Genomic DNA, 13879 nt, shown 5'->3' with positions numbered 1-13879 from the left:
CATCTGGTTCAGACTGAACTTCACCTGTGCTCTGATCTGCTCTGACAGCGTGGTTACAGCGGTGGTGAGAAATAAGAAAGGAGTAATCTGACGCCCTCTTCTGTGCAATCTGAGAAAAACAAATCTGAGGAGAAGATGCACAAAACAGTGGGACTGGGAGTCAAAAATTTGAAGAAAAAAAACATAAGTGACTCTCAAGATTAAATTAAATCTTGTTAAATTATGAGAAATTTAAATTTAGGACAGCAGAGTCATTTGTTGTTGCCCATTGTTATTAATGAACAAAAACTTCCTGTTTGTCTTTCCTTTCTAAAATGCGCTTTTTCAGTCAAGGCGGTAAACAGACAGGAAGGAGGAGAAGGATGATTAACATTGCATGTTCCTCCTACTCCCAACAGACGAGCGCTTTGAAGACAGAGAGGAGTCAGCACATTAAAAGTTTGTGTTCATCCAGGAAAGTTGTTTCTCTTTGTCTGAGATTACCATAAATCCTCTAGGCACGGATGTAAACCAGTTTACCATGTTAATTTTTGAAGACATCGCTGCTTCATTAAAACAGGCAGCAACAGAGGTCATGAGCTGGATTCAGATTTGAGAAGCTCCAGGCCCACCCCTTATTGTATTTTCTGTGTTTTGCTACAGACTCTGAGCCAAACAGGGTTGTGTTTGCTGATAGCTAACATCAGGTGCCATGACCTGTGCCCAGACCACCACAGAGTGAGAGCACTGTTTCTTCATCCGGGCAGGTTGGATTAATGTACCGAGCACCATGAGGCAGGCTGCTGCACAGAAGGGATAAGTGAAATTGTGCAGGCTGTTTGCAGCTTGGCTTGTCTTGACAGGATGTTTGGTTCACAGGGTTTACAGGGAGATGACAGGAAGCTGAGGAGAAGTTCAATGCTGAAGCAATGGAGGAAGTGACAGACAGTCAGAGCTGAGCGAAGAGAAAAACAAAGCGATGAAAGGGATTTACTGTAATCAGCCTGCAGCTAAAATACACAACCAGAGCTGGAGAGAGGCGTGAAATGTTCAGCCTGGGATTTCTGTGAACTGGAAAACAACTTAAGCCAAAGAAGAAAAAAAAGAAAAAAAACTAAGTTACTATTTTTTGTGTTTTATGATATTTTGGCTTCAATACATTAACAGACAACAGGTCAGAAAAATGAGACTACAATGACACAAGAAGCATCATCCAGAGCAATCAAGAGATTTTCAGTGTTGTCTTTTCTTTTAAAGTGAAATGTAATCTGATCTGAGAAAAGAGGAGAGAAAAAATAACAAATAAATGGTATTTACTCCCAATATAACAGTATGGTAAAAAAAATCACCATATCTAAGATGTAAAGGTCCATTCTGATTATATTTGTCCATTTAATATCTTCTGTCTTTTTATACTTACAGTCATGCATATTTTTAGTTAGTAGTATAGTAGTTACGACAGTCGTTTTATTCGATCTTATACAGGATTTATGCTGTTGAAGGATCTGCCAAGTCTCTGAATTCCTTGGTTCTTGATGAGCAGTTTTCCATTCAGTGCTTATGGTTAAAATATAGCTTCATTTCTGGAATTAGGTTTTAAAAAAAACCTGACCTATTTTGGCAGGTCCCTGTGGTTCCTTTATGATTCGGTTAAAAAGTTTGACTGCAGAAAAGAGACTTTTGAAGTGAGTGTATCTTCCGCTCGCCTGAGATGTAGAAGAAAGATTTGAAGTAGAGTATATTTTATTTTATCCCTGACTTTAATCTTTTTTTTTCTGTCAAATTTTTTTCCACTAACAGAATAAAAAACATGTGCAGTGAATTTCAAAGAGGAAACTCTATCGGATGAGATCACAATCAAGTACAAATCTTCAACTTTTCAATGAGCTTTACTGCCTGTGACTGATCTAAACATAAATCACAATATGACAGTGCATAGGATTAGTTTTTTTGTAAATCTTGGTAACTTGTATTTTCTCAGTGTGACCAGCAGAGGTCAATGCTGCTCTCTGATATTTGTGTTTTCTCTCAGTAGTTTCTGCTTCAGCAGCAGTGCAGAACCTGGTTTCAAGCTGCTGTTGCTCCTGAGGGAGAAGCAGCGAAACGATTCTTTCTCCACAATTTATCACTGCAAGTCTTAAAATGAGTGTTAAAGGTAAAATTACAGTGAAACACATAGCCAGGCCCTTTGGCTACTGGACCTACCTGACTTCTAGTATCAGTGAACTTAGTGAAGAAGAAGTATAGTGGCTGTGTAGTGAGTGGATGAATGTTTGGATGGATCACCCCTTAAAGGGATAGTTCACCCAAAATTCAAATTTCACTCATTATGTACTCACCCTCATGTCGACTAAGGGCTGGCTTTTCTGAGTCCTCCGTGCCTTCTCGGAGTTACGGGGGGGGTCCGCGCAGCAGTATTTGTCCATATAATGGTTGTGAATGGTGCTCACTTTTCTTTGTCCGAAAAGACACACCAAAAAACATCCAAATACCTCCATAGTGCTCGTCTGTAATGTCCCTCTTGTATTGAAGCCCCGACATGAGAAACTGGTCCGAAAAAAATTAAATAAGTCTATATTTTAAGCTTGTTTGTAGCGGAAGCTCCCAGTGTCTCAGTTCACTGCTCTTCCTGTGTCAGTACGGCGGAACAATTTCTCATGTCGGGGCTTCAATACAAGAGGGACATTACAGACGAGCAGTATGGAGGTATTTGGATGTTTTTTGGTGTGTCTTTTTGGCCGAAGAAAAGTGAGCCCCATTCACAACCATTATATGGACAAATACTGCTGCGCGGACCCCCCCGTAACTTAGTCAACATGAGGGTGAGTAGATAATGAGTGAAATTTGAATTTTAGGTGAACTATCCCTTTAACACTGACACTAAATGACATATTGCACTTACTCACAATTAATCAAACATGAATCCTGAAGTGAAGGTTCATATTTAACAGTTGTAGTTTGACCTTTGCATGAGTCCATTCATCATGCTATGACTTTAGTATTTTTTTGCCTGCAGCTCCTAAAGAGAGTCACATCTACAGTATGTTCTGTCAGTATTAAGAAGAAAGCACAACTACTGAATTTTGCAGAAGAGGAATGGTAGCAGAAGCAGCAGCAGTAGTGGGATTTGCAGTAGTAGTTATTTTTCAGATTTAGAGTAAAAGAAAGATTTACACTGAAATCCTGAAGATGTTTCCCTGTGGGAATCAATTTACATGGGATGGAGAGCCTGTAGGAGTGTGAAGCTTGAAAGACGTGGGTGTGGAAGAGCATGTTTTGAAATGTGGTAAAAAATTGCATGATGGGGAGAGTGGGATCTAAGGTTTGGGGGGTGTGACTATAGCCTATAGTCAGCGTATTCATTTTAACCATCTGTTTCACAAAGTCCCAGTGGACCTGCTTCACCAAACCACTGGAGTATCTCATTAAGAGCGGGGTTCGGTTTAGATCACTTTAAATCCTTTAACAAGCTCCTGCACTCTCCTCACTTTCATAGACACATTAGCGAAGCAGCCTTCTCATCATTCGATCTTCATTAGAAAACTGATCTTTACTAAAGCAAAAATATTCAAGAATTAGACACCATTAAGCATTCAAAAAACATAAAGTCAAGTAAAACTACATTAGAACCATTCACTGCAAATGGATTCAGAACTATCCAGTTTCTGATTCAGACAGCATCCGAAGGTCGTTTCAAATGGGCCAAGCACTCAGTGGAAACGGAAGTGAGATGTTAGCTCAGAGGGGTTTGCATATTCAATATTTGCTACTAAACTACAGCACCAGAACAAAATGTGAGGCTATTGGCTATTTCCACCCTTAGTGTTCTTCAATTTGGACAAAGAGAGCACAGGGCAGCTTCTCTTCAGGCCCAATTAAAACACCAATATCCCACACTGACAAGCAGCAGGTTGTAAACACAATCCATTAAACTACAACATTGTAATGGTCCTTTAAGTAGCCTTTAATTTCAGTGTGTGTGTGTGTATGTGTACTATGTGTGTACAGTATGTGTGCTTTTATGGCCGTTGTCTAATATGATGTTGTTGCAGATGTAGCTCTTACCCCCAACGGAGCTGAAAAGGAGTCAATGTACTGTAGACCAGTCGGTGTGTGTGTGTGTGTGTGTGTGTGTGTGTGTGTGTGTGTGTGTAGGTTGGATGTGTACAGTGTGTGTCTGGGTGTGTGATTCAATGCAAACCCAGATCTCATGTTCCAGCATCTAATTTCCTTGTTGTCTGAGTGGGTGTTAATGGCGGCATTTTATACCATACATATACATACGTGTGTGTGTGTGTCTATGTGGGGTAAATATGTGTTTGTTCCTCCGTGTGTGACAGTGGGAGATTTTATGTTCACGTTTACTGCTGCTTCGTCTTTTGGCGATGTGAGTTTTTCTTCCAAGAAGTAATTTGTTACGCAACCAAACCTCAGCAGCAGCTCCTTCATGATGTGTGTGTGTGCGCACGCACGTGTGTGTGTGTATGTGTGTGTGAGAGAGAGAGAGAGAGAGAGAGACCTTGAAGGCAATTCTACCCACTGTGGCTGAATGCTTGCGCCATCTACAAACATTTGTGTGCAAGTATGTTCGTGTGTGTGTGCGTGCAACTATGTCTTTTGTGTGTCTACTGTATGTGTGTAACTGACTTCTTTGATGTTTCTCATCCCTCCAGACAAAATGTCAATTGGCTCAAAGAGTATTATACTGTAAGTGTGTGTGTGTGTGTGTGTGTGTGTGTGTGTGTGTGTGTGCCTCCAGGCGCCTGCTGTGCTGCATACAGTTTCTGAAGCACACAGAGCTGAAGCAGGCAGCTTTGTGTGTATTTTCCTTCCCTTTCAAAAAAAATACTACTTTAATTCAGCGTGCACACACACCAACACTGGACCCTTAAATACAGGCACCGAACTGTGGATACACACACACAAGCACACACATCTAATAACAAGTAATGAATTACAATAGTAAAACCCTCCCCTTCCTCTCAGCGTCATCTGTGTACGGCTCCTCTTCCCCATTGCCACACTGACACGTTTTATTACTCACATTCATCACAAGCGCACTCTCTCTCTCTCTCTCTCTCTCTCTCTCTCTCCCTCATTCTCTCTCTCCCTCATTCTCTCTCTCTCTCTCTCTCTCTCTCTCTCTCTCTCTCTCTCTCTCTCTCTCTCTCTCTCTCTCTCTCTCTCTCTCTCTCTCTCTCTCTCTCTCTCTCTCTCTCTCTCTCTCTCTCACTCTGCTCTATATCAACTTTATCTCTCCTCTCTATTAGCAGCTTACTCCCTTCATCTCTGTCTCCTTCACTCCTCCCTCTGGAGAACATAGTGAGCAGAACGAGGTCAACGGCAGATGCAGGGGGGTAAACAAAAGAATTGTACGAGATGAAGATGAAAGATGAGATGGACCAGACTATCACCTCTGCTTTTGTGATACTTAAAAGTTAATTTAGCTGCTACAATATCAGTTAAACACATAAATACACGTTTGCTTGCACTTCCAACAGAAACAAAACAATGAGTGCATTCACAAAGAGACATGTCAGCACTTACATACCTTTAATAAGAGTCCCAGTGACCAGCTTGTGCAGGGACAGGGCAAACTTGACAAGTCCCTGTTTGCAGCGTTTGGCGCACCCCGTCATCCTGACAGTGACCCGGACGCAGCAGGCTGAGCGGGGCCAGAGCAGGGCAGGGGCTTCCAGGACAGAACCAGCAGCAGCGGCAGCAGCACCGTCAGAGCAAAGTGGCAATCAATGATGAACTTCTTCTGGCGGAGTGTATGAATCCAACAGAGTGGAAGCAGCGGGAGCAGAGGCGCTCCGTCCTCTTTCTGTGTCGCCCTTCGTCCTGCCGAGCTGGAGGGAGAGAAAACAAGAAACGGTGATCTCCTTCTCCTTCTGTTTCCCCTGCTTTCCCTCCCCCCACTCCTCCTCCTCCTCCTCCTCCTCCACCTCCTCCTTCGCCTTCTGCATCCTACCTCTGACTGTGTCCAAATTAGTGTCTGTTTGAGAGCAAGATGTGTGAGATGTACAGAAAATATATGAGTGCACGTCTGAAAGAGGAAGTGTGTCAAAGGAATAAACGCTCCTTGTCAGAGTAAGACAGCTACAGCTGGTCTGAGGTCTGCTTACAATCCAAGTTTCCAAGAAACTTCCTCTCAGTCTGCAGTCAGCCTCCAGGATTGTGGTAATGAAGCAAGCTCATAAACTCCTCTTGGTTTTCTTTCTCTCTCTCTCTCTGCTTCTTCTTCTTTCTCTCTCTCTCTCTCTCTCTCTTGCTTATCAAATCTATCCCCCCTTTTAAGTGGGGGAGCAGTAATCCACTTTCAGCACCAGGGACAATGGACAGCTCCCCACAAAGCAGTGCAAACACACTGCGCTCCCTCTGTTTCCCTCAGTTAGGCAAACACACACACACTGTGCACACCCCTCACTCAACCCCTCCCACAGTCTTTAGAAGACATAAAGACCCTTCATCAGCTGATAAGAGCTGTGTCTCTATTTATGACAGTACAGTAACTTCATCAACCTTTTCTTTTTGCTGACCAACATTAGAAATACAGTATGATATGATGATATACTTGTTTGTATAGATGCTCTAAAACAGAGATACGTGTGCTTATAGCATAATGATCAGGGAGCGTATGGCTGTTACAGTAAGGTTGCTGGACACTTTATCCTCTTCTTTGCTGTGTTGTTAATCATTTGTCTCCATTATTTTGTGGCTGTTTAAGGTGTTTATGAGTATTAATATTCTTTTTGTAATTTAAAAAGTTTGTTATATTTTTAATTTACATATTTTTTCAGGGGAAAATGAAATAAAAAATGTGACACATAAAATTTAAATGTGACAGGATTCCTGTTTAAATAAAATGGTAAAATGAAGACAGTGAGAAAGATATATTTAATATATTTTTTAGTGAGTTTTAATAACAGGGGGCATAAAAGTAATGAAGATGATAATCAGAGTAGCCTAGTGAGCTGATACTCAAACAAAAATCATAACACAGAAATGTAACAAAAAAAAGAAAGAAAGAAAAATTCATTGAAAGAAAGTTAGAAAGAGATTTTTTTTTAAGCAGAATTTCTTTTCTTTTCTTCTTTACATAGGCATATTTAATCTGAAACAGCTCGATTCATTTAATTAGATGACTGTGTGTATTTGTATTTGTAATATTGGAGTCTGGAATGTAGTGGAACAAGTATAAATGCCCAAAAGCGTGTCAAGGTTGTACTTAAGTGCAATACTTGAGTAAATGTACTTAGTTACTGATTGTCTCTCTAATATATGCATTGCCTATTTCCAAACCCTAAACTTTATTGACTCCTTTGACCCCAATTTCAACTCATCAATATACAGTACCTGCAGCCAGACAGCAGAACTGCCAATCAATTGATCCAGTTGTATTTGACCAGTCTTAAAATTGATCACATGCTGTTGACCTTTACCAGACCCCTGACCCGTCCTGGCCGGGCTTTAACACAGTGCTACCGTCACATCATCTGAAACTGGCACATTACTCAAGAGAGATGACAAGCCTGAAAGAGAGAGGAAAAGATAGAAAAGAAAGAGAAAGAGGAGCAAAGGAGAGTGAGGGAAGGAGAAAGAGGATGCTGGGAGATAATCTTATAATGTCCTTTTGAGCTATATATAGTCCTGAATCCATATGGCTACTAGGTTGAAAGCTAAAATGCAAAATTGAGAAAACAGTAATAGCTGCAAAGTTGGGAGGAGAAAAAAAAATGAAGGAATAGATAGAAGCAGACACTGTGGGGGGAAGAGAGAGAGGGAGGCAAGCAATGAAACAATAAAAATGCAAATTAAAGGCATAAAAAATAGAAGAAATAGAAAAGTGATGGAGGAGAAGGGGAATGAGCTGGGGGAGTCTGCCAAGACCAGGAGGTGTAAGATGGGGCTGGTATGTAAAACTCAATGTCCCATCCAAAAGCTGAAAGGTTTGGCAGGGACGGGGATCAATACTTTTCCACAGACTCCGACTGTTGTGCTTCACATTTCCTGAACGTGGAAAGACAGGGATAAAGAAAACAACATCAGGAAACAGCTGGACTAAAATTAGCAAGAGAAAAAAAGAAAGAAAGAAAGAAAGAAAAGCAGGTTAAGTGGAGGTGTAAGAAGCTGCAGGATTTTTTTCTGCAGCACCACCACTGTTTTGGCCATTAAGCATGAAGGAGATTACTGTGTGGGGAAATTTCCATAAACATGCTTCTCTATTACCGCCCCCATTGTTCATGATTAATGAGATTAGCGTTGCCTTTGCGCACAGATTCAAGGATGTAATAGCAGCTAATTGCTTGTCTCTTCCCAAATTAGAGGCTGCGTTGTTTGATATTTGTTTCAAAATGAATTTGCTCACAGTGATGAAGCTGCCTGGTATGGGAGCGAGTGCACCTGATAGGCACTGTCTGGATCATAAAGATGTGAGGAAAAATTGAAAGTGAACTGGAGTTGGGGAGAGAAAAGAAACGAGGGGAGCTGGAGGAGAGATAGAGTTTCGTGATGTGCAAGAGCAACCACGCGTTTCAAAGTGAACTGAAAAGGGGGGCAAACTGGCAAGAAAATGCAGGGTAAAAGAAAAGAAAAGTGGCAGTAATGTTAACTACTTGTGTGAGAAAATGGTGAAGATGAAAGGAGAAAATGAGGACTGTGCAAAAGAGACAGAGAAGAAATGGACAGATAAAGAGAGAAAAGAAGAGGTAGAAGTAGTCTAGTGGAGAGAAAAGAGAGGACGGAGAGGGTGGTGAGAGAAAGAGGAGGGAGGGGAGGGGAGGGGAGGGGTGAGATAGGCAGAAAAATGAGCGAGACAAAAAGAGAGGAGATTGCTTTGAACGCTGTAGATCTGTCAGAATTGAATCACAGGCGGCCAGCTGTAAGCTCTGATAGTGCTTTGCCTCTAAATATAACAGGCTCTCAGATGGACTGATATGGCCACAACAACAGACACAGAGATGGTGAAGAGAAAAGACCGAGGCCCCACAACACAACACAACACAACACAACACATGAGGAAAGAAAGACGGCACAGAAGAATGCCGGAGCTGTAGTCGCTGCTCACCAGTCGGTAATTTGTATGTGATGAGATTTTTTTTTAGCATGAATGAATGTGTTTGCATAATACGACAATATCCTATGCATGCGAGTTCCAGCACTTACTGTACACACATGCCTGCTGTGATACACGCACACACACACGAAGCTGAGACAGTCTCACAACCACAACACAGCTGTATGACAAGTCAACAACGCACAACAACCTTCCAGCGTCAAGACCCATCTGTCCAGACACAGGAACCCACTTTTAGAGCCTGATCTGTGGGTGTGAGCAGCAAGCCTCGCCCTGGAGGCGCTGGAAGTCAACTCCAAACCACCAACACCACCACCCCCCCACTCCAGGACCCCAGGATGCTCAAGGTGTCAGCGGCCATGATGGAGTGACAACGTCCCCCGTGGGTGAAATTAAAACCTCAACACACCATCCTCCTTCTCCTCTTTCTCATCTGTCTCTCCATTTCCAGCAAACAAATACACACAGACACACACAGACAACTGTCTCTCTGCATCGCTACACATACACACGATCCTGCGAGGAGGAGATACCCCCTGCAGTGTTGATACACTCATACACACATATGCACAACACACACACTGAAAGAAAACCAGAAGTGTCTTTAAGCGTCTCAAGAGAATATCCTTGCAATAGTCTTCTGCCTATCAGCTTTTTCTATTGACATCCCTGTGACAAGCACATCCTCTATTTTCTATTTTTTTTACTGTGTTCCTTCCATCTCTCTCCACCGCTCTGTGTCTAACTCCCATGTCGGCCTACATGAGAGCACGCAGAGCTGAGCGGAGCTGAGCTTTGCATCATTACCATCAAGCGCAGAAAATTAATTAACACAGAGGTCATTAACTCATGTAAACAAGATGTTGAGTCCACACTGCAGGGGCCTGTGCATCATGTATGTCGGTGTGTACGTGCATCTTCATAATGAAGGTGAGGCTCCCCGGGGAGTGTAATCAGAGTCCTGTGGGTCCAGCTCAGAGGCCGGCTGCATAGAAGCAGCTTTTACTGAGGCTTTTTTTAGTTGGTGCAGTGCAGGACCACAGTGCATCATCTAAAACTTGAGCCTAACCCAACAGGTTTATATCAATTGATGTGCTCAAAGGCCTCATATAGTATTAATAAAGCTGAGGCAAGATGCCAGGATTCAATACCGAGCAAATCTTTGCTTATGTAGAGTTTGGACTGTTGGCCTGGGAGCTAACATCTTATGATTAATGTAGAGGACAGCCAAAGTGTTAAAATCCTGAAGTCGACACCCATCCCTTGGCTATACCACTAAATACGGCATGCACGCAAATAATTCAGAGAAATGGTCAGTGGAAATGTACTGGATGTAACAGTATTATTGTTGCAGTACAATTTTAACCCACAAGCAACCGTTCCTGTTGGTCAAGGGAGAGCTCAAGTTTCTATTTTATATAATTTATCATAACAAGTAGCAGTACTATGATGCATGATTATGGGGATTATGAGCTCATTATTTCATTTTGTGAAAGATTCTTCTTAAAGTAAAACAGTCAAATAAATGAAAGTCGTAAAATAAACAATTTACTGAATTGTAGATGTATAACGAGACCTAAAAGTAAAATAGTCAAGTACAAAGGACGATGTTCATGTGAATACTTTTTAGTTGTTTGAGTTAATTTTTCATTTGACATGCATGAGGCAGAATGAAGGAAGGAATAGGAGAAGAGCAGAGACAAAGGTCCAAAGAATTGAGCGATGGTGCTTTACGGGGTGTTTAGATGCACTGAACCCTTCCACCTCAGCTCAAACTCATACACCCTTGAATACAACACACGCGCACTAATGCTAAACTTTAATACTCTCCCTCCTCCACCATGGTTCACTTTCTGCTGAGCCTGAGCGACGATGTTCTCAGAGGAGCTCCCGAAGCTGCCGAGCACAGCAGCTGATGATGAAGCAGTATTTTGCTGCTGATGCGTCTTCCTCTTCTTTCACTTGAGTTATTGGTGATTTGCCTAGATCATATTGAGTTGGGGCGGTGGCGGAGCCAGGAGGAGCAGTGGCCACCTACAGTACCTCACTCGCCCAGAGTGCACAGAGAACCAAATTTCAGCTGAATCTTTTTTTTCTGTGTGAAAGCATTTTTTCTCAGCTCTATATCAGCTTTGGATTTAATAACATGAACGGCTGTGACTGTGAGGTGAGTAAAATCATCATATTGCTATTTGAGCTCAACAGAACAATCAAAACACACACAGACAGGAGGAAAAACAACTTTTCCCCCACAGCTGTAACAATAATGAACACAATGTCCTCACTAAGACTAATCCCTGTTGCTCAATTATGTTTAAGGTTCAATTATGATGCATATTGAGGCAAGACATATTATTCTGTCAGCTGCCCTTGGCACCTATCTATCTATCTATCTATCTATCTATCTATCTATCTATCTATCTATCTATCTATCTATCTATCTATCTATCTATCTATCTATCTATCACCTACAGCAAAATATATACACTCATCCCCCAAATTCATGCATGCACCATCATAAAGGCTCTCTCTCACTGCTAAATCCAGCCTCAAATATCAAACAATTGATCATCAATCAAACAATCTGTGGTTTTGACTGGTCAGTCATGTTGGATACCACAGGGCTCAGACTTGCTGTGTGGCATTTTTCTTTGTGGACAGCAATCAATCACTTTGAATTTCTTGAGTTAGGGAGAAAGGAAGGGAGAAAGGAAGGAAGGAAGGAAGGAAGGAAGGAAGGAAGGAAGGAAGGAAGGAAGGAAGGAAGGAAGATTTTACTGAATTTGTAATCATGCATCAAGCGAAATAAATACACTACTAGATCATTTTTTTGTTGCTATGCCCTCATGGCTATAATGTAAACCCTTGACACATGTGAACAGATACTACTCTAAACGTTGACAAAGCTTAGCTAACTGTGGCTCCAGTTGTTGCTGCAAAGCTAACAGGTAGAGAGGGTGAGGTTACCTGTGGCCCAACAACCAATTACAACCAGCACGATTCACAACTCTGCGGCCAACAGCGTAGCCTAGGCTACAAACTTGAAACTAAGTTGGACATCCGTAACAAACAAATAAATGTAATGTTTGTTACCAGACAAAACAATGTGACACCAGTAGCTGCGTGCTAACTAACCAGGGGGACTCACACATAGCCAGTTACGGATTGGCTCTGACTTAACAACACTGTACCCACCTGCCAGGCAGAAGCAGAGCAGCCTCTACTACTCTACCATCTGTCTTCATGCATTTGACCTCTCATAAGTGTCTCTCGTCATAGTTGGACTCATGATCAGGACCAACCAGACGAATCCAGTGATCCATCACAACATCCAAGCCCTTGGCAGCTCTGTCACTGATCTCTGGGTGGTATTTCTCTCCACTGCAGCTGTAAAGGCCCATTGCTGTCAACGCTCCCTTCACAGCTCACAGCGCTTTCTTCAAAATTTTGTTGTTCAGTTTTTCTCATTCTTGACTGTGTGTGCAATCATGTTGTAGTGTGTACGGTACACTGCCACCCTGTTGCCACCAGGACACTCCTTCCCATGCTGTCTGGCTGTCATGTTGCAGTCGGTTTGTCTGCTGTCCCAGTCCTCGTAACGTGGCGCTGATGGAAGTTGCTGCTTCTCCTCCTCCAAGTCTTTGAACTGGAGCAGTCTGTTGCTGTGTAGTAGGCTACTGTACCATATTTACCATCTCTCTCCCAAAGTGGCCTTACACCCATCTCTCTTTTTCTTTTTTTTTCTGTCCTTTTGTCCTGAGCAGACTTGAACAGCCCCTGTGGCTGTTGTGGTCTGAATCACTTGGTTCAGTTTCAGTTTCAAAAGCCAAGGCTGTGCAGGAATGCCTGGCTCATTTTAAGTGCACACACAGGACAGACAGCAGGCAGACCATGAGATGTTCACCCAATTTGACAACTAATAATTAACTCCAACTTTAAGTAAGGAAATTAGTATTATAATACCTTTTTCATTTGTTTTTGTTCTCCTTTTGGTTTGGTTTGCATGTAGGCTATACAATGCCTGAATATGTCTACACAATTATGAATTTGTATTTACGATTTTGATTTTTGTGGGATTTTTTTTTTTTTTAAAGGGTAAAAAAAAAAGACAAGTCAGCTCAGGTGATTGTGTTAATGTTAATGACTCAGTTGTTGTTTGATTGGCTAATTAATTTGTGATAGTGAGTAGTGGCCTCAACCTATGAGACTGGCTGATGTGAAGAAAAGACACTGAGATATTTGAGGCTAAATCTATCACAATTACAAATTTTTTAGCTCTGTCTGTGCAATGTGTGACTCCAGATGTTAAAGTCATGGGTTCGATTCCCATGTTGACAGAGATCACATCCTAGTTCCCTCCTCGGCACTTTCAACATTTCTGGAAGGAAACGTTCTACTTTGTAATGCAGTCTTGCATTAGGAAGATGAAAGCACTAGTGATAAAATTGAAACTGGCAGTCTGTGTGTTTGTTTGTTTGTTTTTTAGACCCAGGATAGAATCTATCAACATTTTAGACGACCTCTCGTTGGCAATGGTTGTCCCACATTGTCCCACATAAAAATTGTCTTTGTCCCACATTTGTTCTTTTGGGATCTCATCCCCCTAGCTTATACACACACACGCACCCACAGCACTACACACAAAATGAGGGGATGGCTGTTTTCACTCTGAAAATCGCTGCCATCTAATGTTCATTAACGGGTAGTGTTTGAGTTGAATATAAAGGGAAAATCACTTAATGCACGCAGCAGCTTGTTGTTGCTGTTGTGGGATAATAAAAGGGTCGTGTAAAGACAAAAAGTCGTTTTCTGCTTTGTGAC

General features: G+C 42.0%; 1 protein-coding gene across 1 annotated transcript in view; it reads right to left on the bottom strand.

The window, feature by feature from the left end:
* Positions 1-6193, bottom strand: part of kcnip1a (Kv channel interacting protein 1 a) — a 40971-nt gene extending 34778 nt beyond the window's left edge. The window contains exons 1-2 of the mRNA XM_085789773.1: positions 5954-6193; positions 5531-5831 (exon numbers count right to left, since the gene is read on the bottom strand). Coding sequence (XP_085645899.1) covers positions 5531-5618 — 88 coding nt within the window. The 5' untranslated portion in view covers positions 5619-5831; positions 5954-6193. The remainder of the gene's footprint in view (positions 1-5530; positions 5832-5953) is intronic.
* Positions 6194-13879: the final 7686 nt, after the last annotated feature.

This window comes from Trachurus japonicus, chromosome 10 (genome assembly GCF_045865225.1).
Source record: "Trachurus japonicus isolate A0001 chromosome 10, Traja_1.0".
Classification (NCBI taxonomy): Eukaryota; Metazoa; Chordata; class Actinopteri; order Carangiformes; family Carangidae; genus Trachurus; species Trachurus japonicus.
The sequence above is the reverse complement of the archived record's forward strand: the minus strand, read 5'-3'. Positions and strand labels throughout refer to the sequence as shown.